At 47.4% G+C, this 24,586-nt stretch overlaps 2 protein-coding genes across 4 annotated transcripts in view; one reads left to right on the forward strand and one right to left on the reverse strand.

Annotated features, from left to right (window-relative positions):
- The window catches only part of PHB2 (prohibitin 2), a 114,997-nt gene that overhangs the window by 2,735 nt on the left and 87,676 nt on the right, over positions 1–24,586 (forward strand). The window contains exons 5-9 of one of the 2 annotated variants that reach the window (XM_071558898.1): positions 1,658–1,787; positions 2,268–2,371; positions 2,798–2,875; positions 3,408–3,484; positions 3,713–5,058. In XM_071558898.1, coding sequence (XP_071414999.1) covers positions 1,658–1,787; positions 2,268–2,371; positions 2,798–2,875; positions 3,408–3,484; positions 3,713–3,722 — 399 coding nt within the window. In that variant the 3' untranslated portion in view covers positions 3,723–5,058. Of the gene's footprint in view, positions 1–1,657; positions 1,788–2,267; positions 2,372–2,797; positions 2,876–3,407; positions 3,485–3,712; positions 5,059–24,586 lie in introns of those variants that run through there. The other variant, XM_071558889.1, reaches the window with a different exon arrangement.
- Positions 10,051–24,453, reverse strand: PTPN6 (protein tyrosine phosphatase non-receptor type 6). 2 transcript variants are annotated; one of them, XM_071558707.1, is made up of 16 exons: positions 24,278–24,453; positions 23,980–24,081; positions 18,942–19,064; positions 18,458–18,652; positions 15,923–16,145; positions 14,713–14,829; positions 14,428–14,541; positions 13,932–14,028; positions 13,448–13,527; positions 13,206–13,355; positions 12,955–13,086; positions 12,519–12,673; positions 12,171–12,238; positions 11,641–11,792; positions 10,896–10,993; positions 10,051–10,770 (listed from the first exon to the last, which is right to left on the reverse strand). In XM_071558707.1, exons 2-16 carry the CDS (start codon positions 23,991–23,993, stop codon positions 10,662–10,664), a joined length of 1,827 nt encoding a protein of 608 aa, XP_071414808.1. In that variant the 5' UTR covers positions 23,994–24,081; positions 24,278–24,453; the 3' UTR covers positions 10,051–10,661. The 2 variants fall into 2 exon arrangements, with proteins under 2 accessions (XP_071414808.1, XP_071414817.1); XM_071558716.1 differs by lacking the exons at positions 23,980–24,081; positions 24,278–24,453 and adding an exon at positions 19,322–19,650.

The raw sequence follows: 24,586 nt of genomic DNA on the forward strand, positions 1-24,586 counted from the left end.
GTGTCAGGTTGGAAGGGACCGCAGTGGGTCATCTGGTCCAACCTCCCTGGTCAGGCAGGATCATCCTGCTTCATTCATGGCACAGAATCATGTCCAGATAGTTCCTGAATATTTCCAATGAGGGAGACTCCACAGCCTCTCTGTGCAGCCTCTTCCAGTGTGTGGTCACCTGCACAGGAAAGAAGTTCTTCCCTCATGTTCAGGCAGAACTTCCTGAGCATCAGTTTCTGCCTGTTGCCTCTTGTGCTATTGATGGGCACCACCATGCCGTCCCTTGATCCATGCTCTTGGCACCCTTGCTGCAGTCACTGATTAGAAAAAGATTAGATGGTCATTTTGGCCGAGTGTTGCAAAATAATAGAAATATTTAGCTTAAAAACACCTGTGTCTGAAAGTTTGTGTAGTGGTTATTTGATTGTCAGGGACTCTGAGAGTGCTTATCACCTGTAGCAGCCGAGGAAGAGAGTAGGTTCTGGTTTTGTTTTCAAAGGCTTTAAAGTCGATTCTGCAGGATCAGGAAACTGCTGAAGAGGAAAAGTTGTCAGCTGAAATGCAAAGCATCTCTTAATTAGTTTCTGAACCAGGACAAAAGGAATGAGGAGTGGAACTAAGTGTCCATGTTTTGTTGTGAGAACTGATCCTAGCAGAGACTTCAGAGTTTTGTGCTCATCCATACGGTGTGGACTGGAGAGACTTTTTAATCATCATGTATAGAGAGAGTGAGTGGAAAGGATGTGACAGCAAAGAGTATCTGTGAGGGGTTCAGGTTTATTTCAAACGAAGGCTGTCAAGCATCTCTGATCACGGAGAAGAATCATTCTATGACCTCTGAAATTTTTGAACTAACTGAACTGAATTTGCCTTCTCGGCGTGTATCCTTACTAGTGTTTGCTTTTGTAAAGTGATGTGTATTGAAGGGGTTGATAATCAGAAGAAAATGAATTGCCTTTACATAGTTAAGCACTTGCAGTTCACACAGTGAAGGTTTGTGTCATTATTTTTGAGTTCTGCTGAGAAACAGCTGCAGTAAAAGTAAAAGCAAACACTGGACTGGCCAAGCATGTGATATTGTAGCAATAGTTTCTGTTTAAGTCAATATTTCATGCAGGACTTGTCAACGTGCCTGAAAAAGGTGGTGGGAATTTAAATGTGAAATAAAATATCTAGCAGCAACACCCATCCAAAGTGGCTAAAAAAGCTGGAGTAGCTGCACTAGACAAGTAAAAAAGTAAAAAATTGTGTGGTCCTGTTTTTTCTGTGTCATAATACAATTATGGGGAGAGAGCCTGCAAAAACAGTGACAAATTCATGGTGGAGAAGGGAAGGAAATGCTCTTTGCCAAAATGTGTGGGAACTGTGGAACTAGATGTGGTAGGATGTGAAAGCAAAAGATGCTTTCAAGGTTTTTTATTTTTGCAATGTTAATTGCACAGTAGTGACTACAAATAAGCTGTAACACAGTTTAGAAAATGTGATATGTAGCTGTGGATACGCAGTGTTACTCAGGCGTGGTATCCTTGTTCATGGTTTGCAGTGTGGCTTAGGCAGTGTCTGCCCCAACATTCCACAGGGCAGTTGTGCCTCACTTCTGGAGTGCACAGGAAGGGAGGAACACCCTGTGCTTGGTACTACTCTTGTTGCTGTGTTTGTATTTCAGGTGTCCCTGCTCATTAGGCGAGAACTGACAGAGAGAGCCAAGGATTTCAGCCTCATCCTGGACGATGTGGCTATCACAGAACTCAGTTTCAGTCGTGAATACACAGCAGCTGTGGAGGCTAAGCAAGTGGGTGAGTTCTGTTGGTGCCTGAAAAGTGTGGATTGCCTTTACCTTTTCACTGAATTATTAAATAAGGAAGTGGAATTTGGGTTGCTGTGTCACTGCATTTGTATCAGTACAGGTATGGAGTTACAAATCTCAGCCTCCTTAGTAACAGAGCTGACCCAAGTTTATTTTACAAGTGTTATCAGAAAGCTTTGGGCCATAGCTAATAGGATAGACCATCAGAGGGGCTGAATTCCCAAGACTAGAGTTCTTCTTCAGTCTGGGAATATGTCACTCACTGTGGGGATTACATGTGGAGGGTCTGGGTGCTGTGGATTTTACTTAAGAAAAGGTAAAGTGCAGTCAGATACACTTTGTACTTGGGGATATGGTCCCAGAATGCCATTGGTTTTTTGGAAGCAGAGCCCCCAGGCCTCAACTCTCAGGTTCTGATGGCTCAGAAGACACAATGTGGTTCCAATGTGTGTGTCCCTTCTCCCTACAGCCCAGCAGGAGGCACAGCGTGCCCAGTTCCTGGTGGAAAAGGCCAAGCAGGAGCAGAAGCAGAAGATTGTTCAGGCCGAGGGAGAAGCGACAGCTGCCAAGATGATATCCTACTTCAGGAGATTTTGTGGGATGTGATTTGTGGGCTTGACAGTCTGGAGAATCTGTCACACTGGGCTAGCACTCAGTAGACTGTGATTGGATGTAGCTTCAAGTAGGTCATTGTTATTTATTCCTCACTTCTCCAGTTGGCTGGAGTGAGGTTTGTCTGAGGTTACAAGTCAGACCACGGAAGGCCATGAGCCTTCACTCCCTGCTGTAAGGTTCAACATCTATTGGCTGTGTGAGACCATAATCCATAATGTTCTTGATTTGGGGAAGTAAAAATATGCCTGCCCAAAGGCCCATGTTACTGGGATAGAGATTTCTTTTTACCCTTCCAAGATAATTTTTAATATGGCTTGGAAAGAATTCCTTGTGGGTAGACAGCTTCTGTTCACAGGTTTTTCCTTAACTCTTGTTCCTCTGTACCTTGGGGAAGCTCTCAGCAGGAATCCAGGCTACATCAAGCTACGTAAGATTCGAGCTGCTCAAAACATCTCAAAAACGGTGAGCACTGGGGCACAGAATTCCCTTTGTCCTTTGCAATCCTTGTGCTGTCCCCCCAGCCCAGTGGCCACATGATGAATTTAAGGCGAATGTGATCTGCCCTGTCCTGATCTTTGTTCCTGCCCAGCCCTTCTCTGCTCATGCAGAGCTTAAGATTTAGCAATGATCTGCACTTAGATGTGGGGCTAAGAGTTCCTGCCCTTCGTATGACAGAGTCAGATCCACATTAGATTCCATCACCCACACTCAGCTGTAGCCAACAAAAGCTCCTGGTTCCCTGCAGGCTGAGAAAGGGGGACAAATAAGTGTGGGATCAAAGGTCTTTGTGACAGAGACAGAATGAGCACCACTTTTAGAAAGTCTGATGGCTCTGGGATGGGAAGTCAGGAAGTTACAGAGTTGTTTTGAGGAAATGCATTGATTCAACAGGGATCTTAAGTGAACAAAACAGGAGGAGATAATTTCCTAGAGCTGTTCCTCCATGTGCACTTACAGTTCTTTATGCCGTCTCTGTAATGGGTTCCTTTTTCAGATTGCTGCCTCACAGAACCGCGTCTATCTCACAGCAGATAACTTGGTACTGAACCTGCAGGATGAGGGCTTCACCAGGTAAATGATGGATGGCTGGATTTGTCTGCACCCTACCTGGGAAGCTGGTTCCCTTTCTGGAGCTCCCTCAGGATTTTTTCTCTGAGAGGAGCCTGATGCCATAGGACACAGCCAAATAGGGAGCAGTCTTTCTTACTGTGAAAATGGGGGTTTTGTTAAATCTAATCAATTCACTCTTGTTTCTCTTCTTCCCCCCCCCTCTACCCCTTACTGCATCTGCTGACACAGAGGAAGGTAAGGTTCGCTTTATTTTGGTCATTTTGTTAGTACTTGGAACAAGGGTGTTGCTGTTTGCTTGGTGCTTGGGATGTTTCTGGCTTGGGCCTTTGCCCCAGAAAGTTTATCTACCCATATCTACCTCAGTTCCCATTTGTGATGTGAAAGTTTTCCATGCAGGGACCACACAAATGTCTATACTGAGTAGGAGATGCTCAGTGATTGAAGCTCCATGTTTGTCCCATAAGGAAGCTTGCCTGGGAAAGGCAGGAGTAACTGGAGAGCGTTTTCTGATCTATCACACATTTACAGGGCATCCTGCATTTTGGAAAGGGAGCTGTAGGAAGGCAGGCAGATGATAATAGGAATTTGTGTTCGTTCAGGGTAACAATCTCCAGTCCATGCTAGAAATCCCCATTTCCTGCTTTCAGAGCTGGTAGGAGTTTGGTGGCTTTGCCTAATTTATCCACTGTTTACTGAAAAAGGCAGTGCCAGTTGTGCTAAAGTGGGATGCAGCTAAAAGCTTAGATTTCTTAAAATGAAGAAGGGAAACCAGAGCTGGTTTCTTTTCTGTGGTATCTGTGATTATAAGATCCTTCTTTCTTACCTCTCACCAGATTCTGCCTTACTGGTTCCAGAAGGCTGAAGGGGCTTTGAAAAATACTACCTAATAGACAGAACTTGGAACTCGAGATCCTTTGGGTGTGACACCCCACACCCTAAAATCCATAGTGAGGGGCTGGTTCAGCTTTGCTGTGCTTTCTGGACTAATGACTCCCTTCTATCTCCCTTTCAGTGACAGTCTCTTACTCAAGGGAAAGAAATGAAAGAAGCTAAAGACTCCTAGAACCAGCGTTGCTGACCAGCAGAAGATAAGAGTGAGGATCTTTGAACTCCTTCCACTAGCACTGTTGGCCCTCACTTTGAAGTTTGTAATCCAGTAGCCAGATTTGGTCTCCAGGCCCTGCTCCATCTCTGGTGATCCCAGTTATGGGAACAGGCTCTGCCTCTAGGCCATTGTAATCCCTTCCTCACCCCACCATTTAAGTTTGGAGAGGGGACAAGGGGCCTTACTGGTGTTAACCCATGTGGATATAGTAATTTGCCTCTAATCTTCATTAATCTGTAGGATATGAGAATTGTTTTTTGGGCAAGTGAGGGAGTTCTGCTGCCATCAGCACCAGGCTTTTTTCTGTAGTCAATTTTATTTCCCACTATTGATCCCAAGAGAACCTGGGACTGAATTCAGGAAAATGCCATTCATCGGGTGCCTGTCACTGCTGGAATATCTATTTGTGTCACTGTCTGCTCAGTGATGCTTTCAAACATTTGTAAAAATTAAAAGAAAAACAAATTTATATTGTGTCTAAGTGTGCTTAGTGCCTGAAAAAAGACTTTCCTGGCCAGAAGTGTAATTGAAATCTTCCCCCACTGACTAAACTCTCTTCTTTGCTTGGATTTCAGCAGTAAGATCTTGTGTGCTTTAGGTGCTAGGGTCTTCCCTGTCTCACTGTGCTGCTCTATACTACGATTTAGGACTTGGAGGTGTCAGAGAGTCATAGAATCATAGAATATCCTGAGTTGGAAGGGACCCACAAGTGTGATTGAGCCCAACTCCTCACTGTGCACAGGGCAACCTAAAGGTTGTAAGAGCATTGTCTAAACCCTAACAGAGACAGACTCAGGGTCATCACTGCTTCCCTGGGGAGCTTCATCACCTTGTAAGTGAAGACCTTTTTTCCTAAAGCCCAATCTGAACTTCCCCTGATGCAGCATCAAGGCATTCCCTTGTGTCCCATTGCTGGATGGCAGAAAGAGATCAGCACCTCCCTCCCTGGTCCCAGTGATGAGCAAATGAGGTCAGCCCTCTGTCTCCTGTAAGTTGAACTAGCCTTGTGTCCTCAGCTGCTCCTTGTAAGTCATGCTGGCTTTTGTGGTCTTTGTTGCCCTCTTTTGGATGCATTGTAATATTTTTATATCCTTTTATCATGGACCTAGAACTGCAGGCAGAACTCATTGTGGGGCTGGACCAATGCTGAGTACAGGGGAATCATCGCTTCCTTTGGCTGGTTAACTGTGCTGTGCCTGTTGCACTCCAGGATAACACTGGCCCTTTTGCTTGGCAGGGCACCCTGCTGGCTCACAGAGCCTGCCATCAACCAAAATGCCCAGATCCTTTTCTGCAGGGCTGCACTCCAGTCTCGTCTACCCTGATCTGTATTTACATCCTGGATTACACCATTCTGGGTGCAGAATTTGGCATTGTGCTTGTTAAATTTCATATGGCTAATGATTGTCCAGCATGCCCGTCTATCAAGATCTCTCTGTAAGGTCTCTGGCCCCTTGAGGAAATCAACATCTTTTGATTTGGTGTTATCAGCAAGCTTATGCATGGCTGACTCCTGTGTCCAGGTCATTGAGAAAAGCTTTGAAGAGAGCAGGCCCTAAAACTGAACCCTGGGGAGCACCAGCTAGATGTTACCCCTTTTACTACAACCTTTGAGCCTGACCCCTCAGCCAGTTGTTTTCTCCCTATATTGTGTACATGTCTAGCTGAATGCTGCCCAGAAGGGTACAGTGAGAGACAGTATCAAAAGCTCTGCTAAAATTAAAAGTAAAACCCTCATCTGCCTTCCGTCTGACTACTAGGTGGGTAACGTTTATTAAGTTAGTAAGCCATGACTTCCCCTTCAAGAACTCATGCAGACTTCATCAATGACTAAGTCTGTTTCAATAATTCCCAGAATAAACTCCATAGTTTTACCAGGCACCAGAGTGAGAGTGATAAGCCTGGAATTAACATTTCTTGCTATTCTTGAAAATTAGGACAACATTTGCCAGTTTCAGGTTGACTGGGACCTCCCCAGATTCCCAAGTCTTGATTAATAATGGAGGTCTTGCAATAACATCAGCCAACTCTTCAGTATCCTGGGATGAATCTCGTTGGGCTTTTACGTGTTCAGTTGCAGCAGAAAATCCCATTCAAGTTCAAAGTCAGCCATGAGCTTATGACTCTCTCTGCTGTGGCTGTCCAGCCCAGGGCTCTGGGCATCCCAGTGCCCATTGTTGGTGTCAACAGCAGCATTGAGTGTCTCCACCTTATCTCCATCACTGTTCGTGGATGAGGTGACCTACCTCATCAAGTAACAGACCAATGCTCCCTTTAGTCTTCCTTCTGCTGTTAACATACTTTAAAAAGCCTCTTCTTACCCACCACAGTACCAGCCAGCTTCAGCTGATCTTGGGCCTTACAGATTTGCTCCCTATAGTGGCAAGTAGCATGTCTGTCATCCTCCCATGTAGCCTGTCCTTGTTCCCAAAGTCTGTACACTTCATGGTGAGTTGCAGAAGGAGGTCCCTGCTCAGCCAAGCCAGTCTGCCCTGTCACCTGCTTAACTTCTGACACATTGACCTGGAGGTAGCTCAGCTGGTTAGAGCATTGTGCTAATAATGCCAGGGCTGTGGGTTTGATCCCCATACAGGCCATTCACTTCAGATTTGGATTTGATGATCTTTGTGGGTCCCTTCCAACTCAGAATATTCTGTGAACATAACTGCAGTCTCCTGTGCTCTTGAAAGAAAGCCCTTAGAAGTTGAGCAGCTTTTATGTACCCCACTGTCCTCAAAAGCAGATTCCCAAGGGACCTTCCTGACTACTGAGTAGCCTAAAGTCTGCTCTCCTATCCAGCGGAGTAGCTTTATTGACAGTTTTTCTTGTATCACCAAAGATTTGAAACTCAACTATTTCTTGGTCAAGGTGTTTGGGACAGCCATCCCTGTGGTCAAGATGAGCCCTTCACTATTTACAACCAACCATCTCTTTTCACAAACAACTCCAAGCTGAGCTCTCCAGTGAAGAGAGGCCTTTAGGGACCTCTTCCTCTGGTGAGGCAGAGCACAAGGTGTTTAAAGGTACAGTTATAATCTATGGATTCTTGGTTTTAAACTTACTGGCAGTCACAGCCATAACTAATACCCTTATGTTTTGACTTGCAACATCAAAGAAGCACAAATGTTTTGAACCAGCTTTTAAAATGCATTTTCAAATAGCCACCCCAAATAATCTCTGTGTAACAGTGCCTGTGTAAAGCTTATTTCAGTGCTGCGTTTCTTGATGTACAGTCGTGAAAGTTCTTGTTCAGTCTAATTTCTCTGTAGATGGACACATTAAACTCAGGGATTTGAACATGAATGAGGTTCTCAGGAGCCTGAGCTTGCTCCACAAGCTTCAGGTGGAGTTTAAGCTAATCCTTGGTATGCCTTGCTTTAGGCTGTGGCAGCTTTTTAAGAGGGAAGAGAATTGAATCCTGCCCATTGAAGCTACCCAGGAGTCTAAAGCAAAGGTAGGTTTTTCCTTAGACTAGGACTTCGGCCCCTTCTCCATGGCTTAGAAGGTGGTATCTGGCATTGCTGAGAGGTGAAACACAGTACATGTCCTTCCACCCATCTTTACTTCTGCCTGGTTCTTTGCCCACTGTCCCTTTCCTGCTTCCTTCCTCTGGTGGCAGCAGAACTGCAAAGCCACCTGGTAAATGCACACCCCTATTGGTTCACGGGCTAAGGGAAGCTAAAGTCTGGCACAAGGGAAGAGGGAGGGTCTCCTCACAGTGTCTTCTTGCTTCCAAATGCTTCCAACCAAGTTTCTTGCCATATCCAAATAATGGCAAGCAATGTCCTTCCTTCCATTACATTGTGTCTCAGGTACGTGTCTTTGTCCCAGGCAGCTTTCTCAGCCATGTGCTCCAGCACTAGCTGCTGAACTCAGAAAGGATGGGATTGCTCCTCTGGCATTGTTTCTGCCTTTGCTTGCTTGAAGCAGAGTTAGCAGCCGAGGAGGGGCAGAATGTCTCCTAGCAGGTGCAGGACAGCATGTTACATTCCTTGAAGGTATGATCTGTCCCTAGTAAGCTTGCCTGTTGCCTCAACAGAGGGTGAAGTTGCTTTTTCTACCAGCCTGAGTTATTTCATCTTAGAAGTATGTTATTGCTGAACCTGTGCCACACAGTATTGGCTTGGGGGATGCTGTTTCTTGTGTTAGCATGGCTGAAGTCACTGCAGAAACCACAAAGTTTGTCCCCTCCCTTGTACACTGTCCAACCTTGTCTTGGCTTTACTGGCATCGGATCAAAGCAGGAAACTTTACTGAGGCTGCCTAATCACCCCACTGCCACTGCCTTGCTGGGGGATCCCTGCTCCCTCCTGCCAAGTGCACAAGTGTGGGCACATCCTTGGACAGGTGGCAGAGTTACAGGGATGCAGTGGCTGCTTCCAGCTAGTTTGTACAGGCTGGTAGCTGCTTCACCTTGGCAGCTCCCAGGCACAGTGGCAATTGCCACTGGATTACAAGCCATGTGGAACAGAGTTAAAGTTCATCCCATTCCTTGTCTTTTCTACCCATTCCCCAGTCTGGATTTGTGTTCTAAACTGAGAGGAGAGAGCCTGGTCCTAAAATCCCCACTCCAAAGCACCAGGACGATCATAGCTGGACTTCCAAAGTGCTCAGTATGGTCCTGTGTCAGACAGCTGTTAGTAACTGATGGTGCAGTTTTTTTCCTATATGGGGCCAATATGTGGCTTCAGACCAGACAAAATTCCCTGACCCACATTTCCAAGTGTTCTTGGTCTGGATTGTAGATCCCTTTGTGACCTAGCTCAGACTTTTCCCTGAGTGAGACAGAGCTCTTCTACCATCAGCTCTAGCCAGGTCCAGGACACCTGAGCCATCTTTTTCTTTGAGTAGCAAATGCTCACAGCTTAACCAGTACCTGTACCCCTAAATTAAAGTCCCCAGCACATTCTCTGCCATCTAAGCCAGCTGCCACCAGAAGGTTCAGGTCTGCACTCCAGCTGTGTCTTTATCCAAACTCTCTCAGCATTCTCCCAAACCCAGATGGCTTCATGCTGAGTCCCATTTTAACATCAGAAAGGATAGGCTCCAGCACTAAGGAACACCTCTGGCCTTTGCAGAATTATATCAGTCATGGTGGGAAGGAGGCCTTTGGTCGAGGCTGCTGCTGCAAGGGGCACCGTTACCAGCACCTAGGTCAGAGCAGCTGTGGCTTGTCCATTCAAGGATTGAAAACTCATGAGCAAAATTCAGGTGCAAAAGCCACATCGGAGTTTGTCACAGTTGACCTTCTGTGCTCAGACTTCCCTGACAACCACCAACACTAAAGCCTCACAACAAGGAGCCACCATAATTGGTTGTAGCTTCTGTTGAGGAGCCTGAAGGCTGCAGGAGGTCATGAAAACTAAGCTAGGGCTGTTCTTGTAAGTCTTTGCAGGTTTGCAGGTGAAATCAGGAGTACAGCTGTACTCAAAAAGAAATTATAGGAAAAACCTTTTGGGACTTAGTAGTCAAATACAAGTTTATTTACAAATAAAGAAGAAAACATGGCCTTCATATCAAAATCTGGTATATTTACATCCAGTTGCAGGATCAGATAGTAAGAAGATCATAGGGCAGAGGGTTGGTATTAAGGAAATATGAAGTTTCCTTCAAATTGCAAAGGAGCTGAGCTGAAACAGGCCAAAACCTCCACACTTGAAAAGCTAAGGCTTCAAGGAACACTACCAGGCTAAACTCTTAACTCACAGCAGTGGGCAGAGAGGCAGCTCCTGTGATGACTTCCTTTGGCTCTTCCTCCAGAAGCTGACACAGCAGAGGTGAGTTTGGGTCCCAGTGCTCAGGGAACAAAGGACAGAGGGGCCTTATTTTTTTTCCTGCTAAAGAACGACAAGGGGGCAGGGAGAGACTTTGCTCGCCTGTACAGGCAAGGGACTGTGAAGTCAGCTGAGCTGGAAAGCAGTCTGGCTTCAGGGCACTGAAAGCTGGCGCAGAAGAGAAGGGGAAGGTCTAGTTCCAGTCCAAGAGCAAGGAATGTGAGACAGGCCAGCCGGGATATGAGCTCCAGTCCTGTACCCCAGGTTCAAAGCCTCACAGGGCTACCTGCAATTACCACTATTTTTTCTTTAGTGAGCCTTTCAGCTTCTTCTCTGAAGAGCGCTGTTTCCGCACCTTCTCCTGCTTTTTGCCCAAGTTCTCATAAACCGTTGACTCCTCTTTCTGCCTGTAAGACCAGGAATAAAACAAAGGAAATGGTGAGGAGGAGGAAAAAGCCAGCCAAGCCAGCGAGCAGACTATTGCCATGGGCGGGCAGACATAGCTGGGTCTCTGGGTAAGGGGAGCTCTTACTTGGAGGGTTTTCGTGAAATCTTGGCATGTGCATTCCTCGCTGCAGGGGGGTAGGAGATGTTCCCATACTCACACTCGTTTGGCTTGCCTTTCTGAGACTATGGGAAAGAAAAAACACGCTGAGAGGACTGTGGTCTGGGAGAGGCACCATGAAGAGTTCTGGCTGCTAAATCACGTTTGGTGCCAGGACCTCAGTGGAGGTTGGTGGATTGCTTAAGTCCTTATGCTCAGTGCACTCTGTCTGCTGCTGTTAGAGGGGAGCAGAAGGAATGCAAACACAGCCTTGTACAGGAGGGAACAGTGGAGCAACAAATCTCTGAAGGCACTGGAATGCCTGAGAGTGCCAAATGTCAGCTAAAGAATATTAAACAGCAGTAGCTACTGGATGCCGCCAGAGGCTATAAGGAGAGATAAAAGATGCCACTTATCAGCCACCAGGAAAAAATTCTGCAACTGCAGAAGTGAGATGTGAATAACAAAGAGGAAAGGAGAAGGCAAGGTCTTTGCTTGTCCTAGATTGAGCTTGTAACAAAACAATACTTAGTGGAGATGATACTTGAGCTGTTAATGTCGTCCCCAAACTTAAAACTCTCAAAAGAGGGGAACAGGAATTCAGATCTTGGTGCACCATTGTAGTTTGTGTAGGTCCCAGTGGTAATTTAAAACTTGTAAAACAAAGCATTTGGGCTCAGAGCCAGCACCATGCAGGCCTAGGCTCACAGGGCAGTAGCATCCCCTTTCTCACCTGGATAACTTCCAGCTTTTTCTTGGTTGCCTCTATGAACTGGCAGATGGCCATGTAGATGAACTTGTACTGGGCCTCCGTCTGCACCATCCCAGATCGCTGGGCCCTCACCATCTGGATGGTCTTCTGGATGTCAATGTCACAGTCCAGCCCTAGCAAGCAGCACCAGAAAAGGTCGTGGACATGTTCACTGCCCCCTCTCCCAATTCTCTACCAAAAGCAGTCACAGTGGAGGTCAATCAAGAAGTTTCCACCTCCTTCCATACTCTTTATTCCTGTATGGGCCTCCTATCTCTCCCTTCTGCTCAGAATCTTTCAAGTCTGGCCCTGGAGGAAGAACCAAAGCTCAGGGAAGGCTGAAGCCACAGTAAGAGGATATGGTACAGAGATCCAACAGCACAACTTTCTCAGGGCTGTAGCAGGATCTCTCCCACTGATACCATAATAATTTTCATTCCTTGTAGCTGGACTTAATGGCACAGCCCTGCTGGATAGGCCAGTTCATTTTATATCCTTTGGGGTCCTCTTACCCTTGGTGGAGATTGTTTCCACTATCATATCAATGACGATGATAGTCCCAGTGCGGCCAATCCCAGCACTGCAAGGAGAGGACAAGCAGAGGTCAGAGCAATATAGCTCCTGAAACAAAATGAAGCTGCTTCTGGGGAAAGATGTCCAGCAATGCCACAAGAGAGTCACAGATGCAATAGGCAGAAAGTTTGTTTTGGGGGCATAAAAGGGGAAAAAGCAAATATCAGGGCTGGCATAGGTTTCAATAACAATCCCTGGGGTACAGCTGGAAGCAGCAGGACAGACTTTCTATATCTCACCCTAGATAAGGGATGGAGGATGCTTCAAACTCCAGCCTCTGTACCAACCTGCAATGCACCAGAATAGGCCCTGCATCTGGGATGCTCTCTTGCTTCTGGTTTATCTGGTCAAGGAAGCTGAGGACTCCTCCTGGCTCGCTGGGTACGCCGTGGTCAGGCCAGCTCAGGTACTGGTAGTGCCAGATCTCACGCACAGCCTTACCCTGACAATAACAAAGCAGCTCACTGATGAAACTGCAACCCAGCCCTGTCCCTGCCCTCTCTCCCAGGGAGACGTGGGTCGGAAGCCAGGGGAAATCTCTGTGTCCTGCACACTTCTCAGTGATTCCACAAGTGTGATTCCAGCCCAAAGCAAGTGGGAACAGCACCCCCAAGAATGGTACAACAGCAGCATCACCACAGCACCCAACAGTTCACAGCTTTAGCTGTACAGTGGCTGTTAGACCCATGGGCTCTATGACAGCCCTTGATCATTCACACTTACATTGTCCTTGGGACACAGACAGAGCCGCCGGAGTTTGTACTCCAATGCATCGTGCTCCGCAGCATTCTCCACAAGGTACGGACCATACTCCTTTGTGCTGCCCAACTCTGGCCAATAAGGCACACATTTGTTCTGTGTGGGCAGAGAGGGCAGGGTGAGTATGGGCAGAAGGCCGGAAAGTTGGAAAAAGCAGAGCAGTGATTGAAAGGGAAAAGAAAGCAGCTCCAAGACACCTATAGACTGCTACTTACCCGCCCTTTTTCTACCTCCCGTGTTGTCATGACGATAATGCGTGTGTTCTCCTGCCACACCATTTGCCAGAAGTCATTGACTGTGGCATCCAGGCAGCCCTGGCTAGCAATGTATGTCTTGGTGCACTCATCTGGACTGATCATGGTGTTCTGATTGCAGACAGGGAAAGGTCAGGAAGGCTGCCGGAGCAGGCAGGCCTTCCCCCACCCTTAGGCATACAGCTACCTTCCATGGATCTCACCTTGACATAGTTGGCATTGATATAGTCAGATCCAGGTATATTTGGGTCCCTTCCTTGGAGTATGACTCTGGAGTGATCAACTAGGGTACAGTAAAGGAATAAACAGTGCAATGAGATACTCTGTGTGCTGCCACATGGAACTCCTTCACCGGCCCATGCCACCTCATTCGTGCTTCCCAGTGTATGCAGCACACCCTGTATCTTCACCTCCCCCTCTCTGGGGTCAGACCAATCTCACTTCATCTTCCAGTCTCCCTGCCCCTATCATGGGCCATCAGAAGCTAATGAGTCTAATGCAACCCTCCCTCCTTCCTTCAAGGACATGAAAAGGCTGTGACCTCTCATCAGCTCTGAAATCCTCAGTGCCACACACCTCAAAACCTGCTCTGGAGGATAGAGCAGGCTGAGGCAGGGCCAGGGATGCCTCAAACAGCTCTTCATTGCCTGTCCCTATTTTTTTTAATAGTGGAGAAGCAGGACTCACAGGGCAAGATGTTCTTGTATCGGTTCTTGCTCTTGTTTTCAGGTCTCTGACCCTCGTGGCGGTCAAACAGGTGCTTGGCTTCCTGCTTCTGCAGACTCTGAGAGCAGAAGAAAGAATAGTCATGGCAAGATCACAACATATGACATGGGAGATGGGCACTTGAAGGAACAATGGTGGCTCTGGGGACACATGGGCATGCTTGTGAGGGAGCGGAGAAGTGAAAATCAAACCTAGACTTGAAAAGTCCAAGGTTCATGCCCTTACTGTCTTGGTGACTTCTCCCAATCCTGAAAAAGCACATTTCTACCTCACTGGGTTCACTTAAAGATGACATTCACTCCCCAGGGGATTAGGTTCAAAACAGAGACTACTTTCAGAGATAAATTGACAAGATATACACCAAGTTTTTATATAAGAAAAAGCTGAGGGTGAAGAACAAGGTGGTGAACTGGAAATTCAAGAAAGCCAAATAATGTCCCCCCCAGCAGTTTCTTACATCAAATTCCTCCCAGAATCCAGCCTTGGACGTCTCTTCAGATAGACTCTTCTTGTTCAGTTCCTGCACCCTATTCTCAATGTCAGCAGCATTCACCCTTGTAGCATAGTAAGGCTGAGAAAGGGAAAACACAAGCAGTTTGCATCAGAGAGAGAGAGAGAGGAACTGCTGGAGAGCAAAGTCTCCTCTCTGAGCTGTGGAGAAAAGGAGGAAAGGGACACAAAGCAGAAACAAACAGCAAGTCAGTCCCTCCAAAGGATCCCAAAACCAGGAAACTAGATTTACCTGCTTCAGGTACACAAAGGTGCCAGACATCTCTTCAATTCCAATCTTCTTGAAGTGCTCGACCAGATCCGCCAAGCTGTCAAACATTTCAGCACCTCCAACTGTGTAGCGTCCATTCTAAGTGAGGGAAGAGTGTGTAATGTCTCATCACATTCATAGAATCATGGAATGGTTTGGGTTGGAAGGGACCTTAAAAGTCATCTATTTCCAACCCCTCTGCCATGGGCAGGGAGCCTTCCACTAGCTGAGGTTACTCAGACCCCCATCCAGCCTGGCCTCAAACACTTACAGGGGTGGGATTACCCACAGCTTCCTGGGCAACCTTTTCCAGTGTCTCATCACCCTTACAGTAAAAAATGTCTTCCCGATATCTAATCTAAACCTGCCCTTTTTCAGTATGAAACCATTCCCCCTTGCCCCATCACTCCATGCCCTTGTGAAAAGTCCCTCTCCAGCTTACTCACAATCCCCCTTTACATTCTAGAAGGCTGCTGTAAGATCTCCTCAGAGCCTTCTCTTCATCAGGCTGAATAGTCTCAACTCTCTCAACCTGTCTTACAGACAAAGCTGATAATGCCCGGGGAAAAGGCAATGCTGGGGTACAAAGCCATAGGCACCAACCTGCACTATCTAGAAAAGCATTTCCTCTGGCAGGGAGATCAAATGCAAGTTTGCCCTGAGAACACAGAATTCATAGCATGGGAAACTGACTCGCACTCTCAGTGGATGGAAGCCCAGAGAAGGCATATTGCAGTCAAGTCTCATTTAGGTCAGCTGTTTTCTGTCCTGGAAATCTCATCCCACATGAAAGAAATAAGAGAATTTGTGACAGCCAGGTTAGTAACATCCATCAGACTAAGTGTGGAGGCCCTGCAGATATGCCCTCTTCCTCCTTCCAAGGACTTTTAACTCTTTTGACGAACTCATTATTAGGTTATGAATCCTGTGCTCTCTTTTCCCACAGACTCCTTATACCAGAGTCCTCAGTCACACTGACCCCTGCCTTCCCCTGTGTCTGAGTCCCCAGCCCTTGGTCATCAGGCTGGAGCAAGGACACAAGGGCCTTTCAATGGAGCAGCACTTTGATCCAAATTCAGAAACACTGCTGGTGGTAATTAAGCTGAAAGGGCACATGCTTTTGAGGACACGTGATCAGCAGAGACTGAATGACTTCTTCCACTCCTCCTTCCTTTGCTCTCCCACTGCTCACCTCACACATGATCTTGACGTGTGTGACTTTGAACCGAGTCCCAGAGGCACTGGTTGCCCCAGCTGGTGGAGCATCAGACCCAGGTTTAGGCTGGTCAGTGAGGACAGACAAGACAAAATCTCCAGGTTTGCTGAGGCTCTCACGCACCAAGAAGGTCCAAGGGGTGGCTTTGGCCTGGAGAAGTGACTCAGCTGCAGGGCCTGACAGATGCCCATGGTACCACCTAGGGAGAAACAAGAGGGTCAGGAGAGAGGTGGAGAAGCAGTAAGTGGATGGCCTTGAGCTGATGAGTGAATGACAGCAACACCAGGAAAAGGTGATGAAGGAAGGAAGAAAGGAAGGGGGAGACAGAGAGGAAGGAATGAGAGAAGGAAGGAAATCAAGGAAGGAGCAGGATCTTGGACAAAGCAGATGAGACAGAAAGTAGAGGGCTGGCAAGAAGAGGACAGGGCAAGGGATGAGATGGAGGCACAAGGGATTCAGGGACCAGAATGCTGGTACCAGAGGACACAGTGGGAAAGCACCATGTGTGATCCAGTTGTGTGACACACACAAGAACAGGTAAGCAATACTTCCTGGCTTGAAGACCAGTTGGAGGAGGGTAGTCCATGGGTTTCAGCACCTCCCAGTATTATTTGGATTCTAGCACTACTGCTGCAAGGGGTTCTGGAAACTCAAACACCAGGGAAACAAAAATACGCCCCCCACTGAGTCTCCCACCAGATTTAGCAGCACTCAGATGGTTGTGTTGAGATCAGATACATCAGAGAACCATTCCAGTGACTCCTCTTTCTGGAATTCAGTCACCTCTTTAATCAAAGGATAATTCCCATTCCCTGGGCGCATCACGCTGCCGCAATCAGCTTAGTCATGGATCAGCACCAAGAGCCACCTGGAACCCATTTGCTGCCCCTGGTATTTACACTGTTGTTGATCTGTGTCCTCACATGCAGATCCTGGAACACCCCCAGTTGCAGCCATGTGCTGGGCTCTGTGTTCAGGGGGTTTGCAGCATGACTGCTGTGCCAGCCAAAGGCCACAGTTCTGTTTTGTCCTCCTCCACTGGGGAAGAGCATTTCAAAAGCAGTTAGCTGTTGCATCAGGCTGACTTGCAATGTCCCCCCTGCTCCCTCTGACTACAGGTACCACAACAAGCACCAGCCACACTCCCTGTGTCACTCTGCACGCTGTCATCAAGGCCAGGCCAGTGTGTCAGGGCTGTGGGAACGGGTTTGCTGCCCATGGAGCAGATAACAGGGAAGGCCTACTGGTGAACTCCATACTGTTAGGGGGCCATCTGTTCCCAGGAACCAAAATGGAGTTCAGGAGGCCATGCCCCAGTAAGAAAAGCAGCTGGGGCATTCATTCACCCCTGGATCTGGTCAGAGATCTGGTCACATTCCACTACACAACATCTAAGAACCATTCTGACAGCAAGAGCTGGCATACAGTGGCCTTGGCAAGTAATTGCTGTTCATCCTTGCCCTAAGCACTGCAAGAAGTAGCTGGTGATCTTCATTGCATGGCAGTCACTAATTTCTGATCCTCATCCAAAGAAGTGTTCAGCTGCCATGTGCTCAAATGCCACCTGGGGATCAGTTGACCCCTCCTGCTCATCAGAGAGCTCTCTGGGCCTCCCCTCCACAGGTAGGATGGAGTTAATGGGTCCCATTCCCCCCTCCCCCCAGCACAGCCCAGCTCTTCAAAGCCACGTGATGGAAAATCACTTGGGGAGAGAGTGAGAGGAGCTTTCGTAATAGCCTGGGGGGGTGTGTGTGTTAAGTTTCCAACCGCAGAGAGGAAGGGAGGAAACTGCAGGGGCACAATGCAATGGCCTTGACTGGAGAGGACAGACAGCAGCAGACCTGGCCCCTCTGCAGCCTGACCCCAGAACAAGCTGGGGTGTACCCTGATGCTTCGCCCAGGGCATCTCTGCTCCCTGTCTCCAGGTGTCTGAGGAGGACCTGTCTGAGGAGGACTTGTCCACCCCAGAGCAGGGTGCAACGGCTCCCTGAGCTGCATCAAAGAGCCTGAAAGCAAAATGCAAGGGCAAAACCACCTGATTTGGTTTAGGAACTTAGTGTCAGAGACCTATGCAAAGCAGGGACAGGAAGGAGACTAAGCAGGCTAGGAATAGCAGGGAAACGTGGTCCTGCTCTCAGCGATGTGAGTCACCCAGGCCCAGAATAACCAAGGAGGTTTGGGGCAACACTGTGGGCTCCCACATAACATGTGACTCCACGGACTGCTGCAGACCCACACCTGACACCACAACCTTTGCTTTTAAGAACAGTGTAAAAATAGCAAAGGCATCCAGAAAACAAAAGTAAAAATAGAGCCCCATTAGGTCGCTGTGGTAGGTCAAGGTATGGCCAGCTATTCCTGGGGATGCTGCCTCCATGGACACATAGGAGGCTATGGGAGGCAGGTGACACTGTGCAGGATTTGCCCTGGAGATGCAGGCAGATCAGAAAGAAGGCCATGAAACACAGAAGTCTCACCACAGACACACTGGCTGCTTTGCTGTCCCCATACCTCTCTGTTGTGGGGTCGGAACAGTTGAGCGGGTATCGCAGGTCGATGATGGTTCCATCTTTGTCCTGCAGTGAGCCCTGTTGCTGTGTGTAGTACTCCACCAGTTCTGACAAGGTGGCAAACTTCTCCCCCCCATACAGGTCATAGAAATCCCCAGTATTTTGGATGCGGATGTGGGTTACCTGATCACCAACCCTGTGGAATAAAGCACAGAGCAGTTCAATGAGGCATTTGGAAAAGAGGCAGAAAGGGTTCTGCTCTACCTCCTGCCATGGAACCAGAGCAAACCATCCTCATGAAACATGACTGGAAAGAGAAGCTCCTTGCGCAACTTGAGGGAGGGTCTAGATGCTGGGAAGCTCAGGTGCTTTCACAGCTTGGAAAGAACTCAAAGGAATACAGACAGGATGAAGAATATGCAAGGATCTCAGCAATCTGTGCATGTAACACTGGGAAGAGAGAACTTGGCATCCAAATTACCTACCGGACTGAAAGAGAAAAATCTCCCTGATTCTTCCGACTGGGTCTGGCCAGAAAGCTCCCATGGACACCTCGTCCCTTCAGTAAGGCTTCAGCTTCCAGCCCACTCAGGTCACGGTGAAACCACCTAGCAGAGAAGATAAAAGCAAGACCAAGTGAATAAAAATGGCCAGACACTATTGTGGAGACCTGCAGGATGAAGAATAGTCCCTGGTCAGCATTCCTAGGTGTGAGCCAGAAGCAGCATCCCTTCTTACCTGATACCTCCCCCAGCCTACGGAAGCTTCCCATTAGAAATACAGCTTCCAGGGTGATCCCCACTCCGATTTGTCCTATTTCTCTGGTCCCTCTTCTTACACACACAGACTTCTTAGACCCTCTTACCTCACCATTGTGGAGGGTGAAGGAAGAGGGGTCCAAGTGGCTACCACCAAAGCAAGTCAAAAAACAGAGAAAAAATCAGTTCGTGCTGGCAAGAAATGGGAAGTCGGAGGTCTGTGCCGGAGCACCCAATGCAAAGCTGTTCCTGTGCCTCTTGGGAGCTGGCCATGTATCTTTCCTGGAGTCTACTGTCACTCCATTCAGACCCACTCCATCCACGCTTTTCTGGATAGGTGCCTTGCTCTGTGGCCCCTTGTGCAGTGCTCTTGGGCACTGGCAGGCACAAGCCCGTGCACAGCTGGGCACGCGCGGCTCCAGGAACAGGAAGCACTCTGAGACATAAACTCCCCAGCCCCAAGCTGCTTTGCACACACTTCTGCTTCTCCTTTTGTGTCTTTCCTCCCCATCCCCCCTGTTATTTTGGGGCTCCGGCCTTTTTGCACACTAGGGCTGACTCTGTGCATGCACCTTGGGCCCTGGCCATGCTCACAAAATTCAGTTCTGCACGTCCTCTGTTCCCTCTCTTCCCCAGAAGGCCAGTGAGCAACATGAATGGCACCCAGTATCCTACATGCTCTGTAGAAGCGAACCCAGAGCAGCAGACTGAGGTCCAGGTAGTGGTCCAAGCACAGCGATGCCTCCCTGAAACCAGCCTGCTGTGAGATGGCACTGACACAAGCAGTGGTAGCTCAAAAGGGATGGAATGGAGGGAGGTGGGAGTGAAGCTGTCCAGAAAGGCAGGCAGAGACCAGGACAAACTACAATGAGTCCACGCAGCACCAAGAGAGCTTAGCCAAGGACCTTTAAGATCCCAGCATGGCATACTGAGGCCAAAGCTGACAACCTGAACAACTAGGTATAAAGAAGGAAAATGAGCTATTGCAGTTACTTAACTGTTTCCAGCTACAGCCCCTGACTGCCTTGTCCGTAGCACCAGTTTCAACGTCTACAGGTCTCGTGAAAGACTGGGAGCTAAGCAGTGGCTTAAGAGGGCAATCCTGCAGCTGGCAAAGGAGGTGGACTTTTCCCTGGGCCAATTTCAGCTACCCTATGTGGTGGGGTGGTGCGGGCAGCAGGAACAGCAAGAGCCTTGCTCGTTTCAAGTACCAGCAGCTGCAGACTTCCCTCCACACCACCAGACTGGGAAATCCTGCAAAAAGCTGAACAGGCTGCTAACTACAACCTAGACAAAAACCCGTGGCCAAGACAGAAACTAACAACAAAGGGAAGTACAGAAGAGATGAGTGGGAAGCTAAACTTTATTGCTAGAAAGGCAACCCAGGCATCTACAATAGCTTCCTTTAAAATGCTTCTAGTTTCACACACACGATGAGCCAGGGTGCCATGAGCTGCAGGGATACAGCTGTTACTGACTTACAACTGATGTTAAAAAACAAGGAGACTTCAAAGACACAGAGACCTGTGGCTCAAGGGAACAACTTTTACACAAAGCGGTAGAAGCTGCCCCTGAAAGACTGTACCTAAATCAGAGATGGTCTAGCACTGGCACAGGAAAGTATTGTTTACAGGTAGGAAAGACATGGCAGGAACCTCTGGGCAGAAGTCCCAAAAGTGAATTCCTGATATCAAAAGAATATTAGATTATGTTGGCTCAATATGAAGCCAAGACAGACAAAAAAGTAAAACCTAGGCATCCCTACACCTTATAAACTGATTGAAGGAGAAAATCTGTGAGGAACTGAACATCAGCTGGACTTGGGAATGGGGAAAGAACAAGGTAGCAAAGAACCCAGATCAGAGTAGAAAGGGTGAATTAGTACTAAACCCATGTAACTCAGTATCTTCCAGCAGGACAACTCATAGGGTGCAGTGCAAGCCATGTCAGTATTTGTGTGGACTCACAAACACCATATCACATAATTTACAGGGTGAGTTTATGCTTCTGGTTGCTTTCAGCTCAGGAAAGGAATGGATGGGTGCACACAGCTGCCTTGGTGTCTTTGACCTGGTCCATCTAATTAAAAACTACCAGAGAGGAGCACTAAAATACTTTCTTAGTATAATTAGCAGGTCAAGAGATTTCAGCCAAGAGACTACTCTTACACTGTTGTTTGGCTTTCCATACAACACAGGTCTTGGAACCTCATCTTGTGAATCCCTCACGGAGCCAAGCCACAGCTAGTGCTAGAACAAATTTACAGGAGAAGATAAATGAAACAGCTGATTAAAAGACACCCACATCTGGACTATTGTAAAAAAAAAAAGACACTGAGAAATTGGGAAGAGTCCAGCATAAGGCCACAAAGGCAGTGAAGAACCTGGAACACAGCAGAGATGAAGAAAGCTGGGTTTATTCAGCTTGGAGAAAAGATGCTTAAGGAGGGATTTAGCAGCTGTATGAGACTACCTAAAAGGGACTTGGAGGGATTTAGAAATGATGAGTCAGATTCTTTTTTGCGGGGTCTGGAGACGTTTAGAAATGATGAGTCAGATTGTTCTTTGTGGGATGCAGCAAAAGGACAAGAGGCAACAGACATAACTTGCAGCAAGGGAAATCCTGAGTTGTCTATCAGAAAAAATTGCACACGTGCTCCCCCCCAAGGGCACTTCAGCACTTGCCACAATTCCCCAGAAAATGCTGGGGAACCTCCATTCTGGAAAATGTTCAGGACTCAGCTGAGAAAGGCCCTGAGAAACCTGACCTAGCTCTGCGGTGACCAGGGTGTTGGACTAGGCGATCCAGAAGTCAAAATGGTTATTAAAGAACAGAGGGAAACGTTAGTATAGAGTTTCTTTTCCCCTTGCACTTCCTAAGCCTCTATTTGCAGCTACTTCTAGAGTCAACAGTCAAATCTATAACAAATTAGCAAATTTTGCATCCTTTGGTAAGGAGTTTTACTGCTCACATACGGAAACATTCCCTCCTTTGACTTGCTTATAACATGCTCCCTGCCTCATTTTCATTAACATCTGTTGTTGTAAAGAAAGAAAATTCAGTGACTGATTCCTGTTCGCGCCCTCAAAGCTGCTCATGGTAACAGACCTGTAACATCTGTATCCATCCTCAGCTCTTTGCCAGGCTGAAGACTCCAGCCCTACTAAGGTGTTCTTTGTACAGAACTATTCCACACCTCTCATCATCTTTGCTGTCCCTCTCTGAGATGTTTCCAACTGTCGTGTCCTGTGTTGGAGATAAGTGTGAAGGTGGGCACAGAACTGTGGTGTTCAAGATGCTGCTGAGTCAGTGATGACTTCTGATGTTCACCACAATCAGGCATTAAGCTAACAATTGGGGGGTCTTACAAATATATGATCAAAGTTTCAGTCCAGAGAGGTTACAGTTAGTTCACAGTCATTGTTTTATATATAAATTTTTAACTATTTTTCGGCATGAACATTGTTTTATATAGGCCTGTGTGGAATTTCTATTGTTCTATTGCCCACTTGTTCACTATCATAAGGTCCTTCTGCAATTATTCACAGTCAACTCTCATCCTATTAGCCTGAATAACTTTCTACCATCACCCAATTTTCTCACCTCAACAAGCTGTATTCCCAGGTCACTTGGGAATATACTGAACAGCATATTTCAAGTTAAGCCTCTGTGATCTGGCCACGGATGACTTCCCTTTTCTGTAAAAATGTGATCTTCATTTCCACCTTCCCTTTCCTATTTTCTATTAATTCTTTACCCAAGAAAACCTTAATCTTTTTTTTTTTATGCCATGACTTCAACTTTATTTAAAAACTTTGATGAGAAAATCTTGTTAAATTCTTTCAACTGAAGGAAACTGTATTGGTCAGACCTGCCTTAACCAAAAGTTTGCTAAGTCCTTCAAAAAACTCCAGTTTTACAGGACAAGATTTGCCTTTACAAAAGCAGATGCTGACTCCTTCTTTAGTATCACATTGCTTTCTCTCTTATAATGTCTGCTCTCCTGCTCAGATGATGATTTTATTGTTCCATGTTTCCCTTGCATTTGGGGGATCTAATTTAGAGCCCTTTTTGAAAATCAGCATGGCATTCATTAGTTTTAATTCTCATCCCCGAGATGACTTCAGACAGGGGGTTTTGCTGTTCTGCACAGAACTACATTGTAGTTCAGTCCTTAGTGCAGAGTGAAGGCCATTTGGGCTTGGATAACAGACAGATGGACCATCAACCTGCGACTTGCCAAAGCCAGATGCTCTGTCAGGCTGTGGGACCCCAGGACAGCGCTGGACCAAATCCTTACCACACAGTAATGCTGGTGCGAATCCCATTTCCTGACACCCTGATGCTGCAGTCTCCAGAGCAGAGCACCCATTTGGACTGACTGAAAAAGTTTTATGTCCTCCTGTTCCATAAAAGGCTAGATAGGCTGTAGCAAATCAAGAAATAACCAGGATTTAAAAAGTCAGACAGCTGACCTCTCTCTGTGCAAAATACATTGAGAGATGCTGCAGTTGCAGGGTGGCAGAGGAACTGCAGTGGTCTGGGCATCACAAACCCTGCTTGCTCTTTATCAAAGTGAGACACAGCAACAGCAAGAGCAGTAACAATCTAAAACACCAGGAGCTCCAATTCTCTGGCTGCCCTGTAGCTTCTATTAGAAGATGGGTTTTTTTCCCTTCTATGCCTAATTCCTGGTGCCAGTATTTTTATTTTTCTCAACAACAGCTCTTGTTTTGTTGCCCTAACTAGCATTCACAGCACTCACCCACGGGATGGCATCAGGGTCTTGTCTCTCAGATCCCCACTGATGGAGGACTGACAGGAGCTGGTGGAGGAAGTACCACAGCCCTCAACCAAGGGGGTCCTACTAAAGAAAATAAAGCAAGATTGGAATTATCAAGACAGTATCTTGAGATGGATTTGGGAGAGAGATCAAAGATCTTGGCAGGGGAGGGGTGGTCTTGTACCCTCCCGACAGGGCTGGAGGTTCATGGCGGTGAGTGCCAGGGCTCTGGAGCAGCAGCTGGAAGTGCCTGTGGGCTGTGGCGCCTCCCGTGACTCACCTGTGTCTGATCTGCACAGGCAGAGTCCTGGACTCCGCCTGTTCCTAGGCAGACTGAGAAGAAGGTAGCTCCAGGTCAGGCAAACCTCAGGCCTCAAGCAGAAGGCTTAATTGTCACCATTTGCAAAGCGCTTCCTGGACTGCAGTTAATGAATAATCAGAGGGGTGGGGGAAGGCCAAGGCCAAGCTGGGAGAGGTAGATGGAGACGGAAGGTACCGACTGCTCTTCCTGCCTCCCATCCACTGAGCTCACGCCCTCCCTGGCCACATTCCTACGTGATTTGTAACTGAGGCACAGAAGCAGCTCTCT

This window comes from Pithys albifrons, chromosome 1 (genome assembly GCF_047495875.1).
Source record: "Pithys albifrons albifrons isolate INPA30051 chromosome 1, PitAlb_v1, whole genome shotgun sequence".
Taxonomy (NCBI): domain Eukaryota; kingdom Metazoa; phylum Chordata; class Aves; order Passeriformes; family Thamnophilidae; genus Pithys; species Pithys albifrons.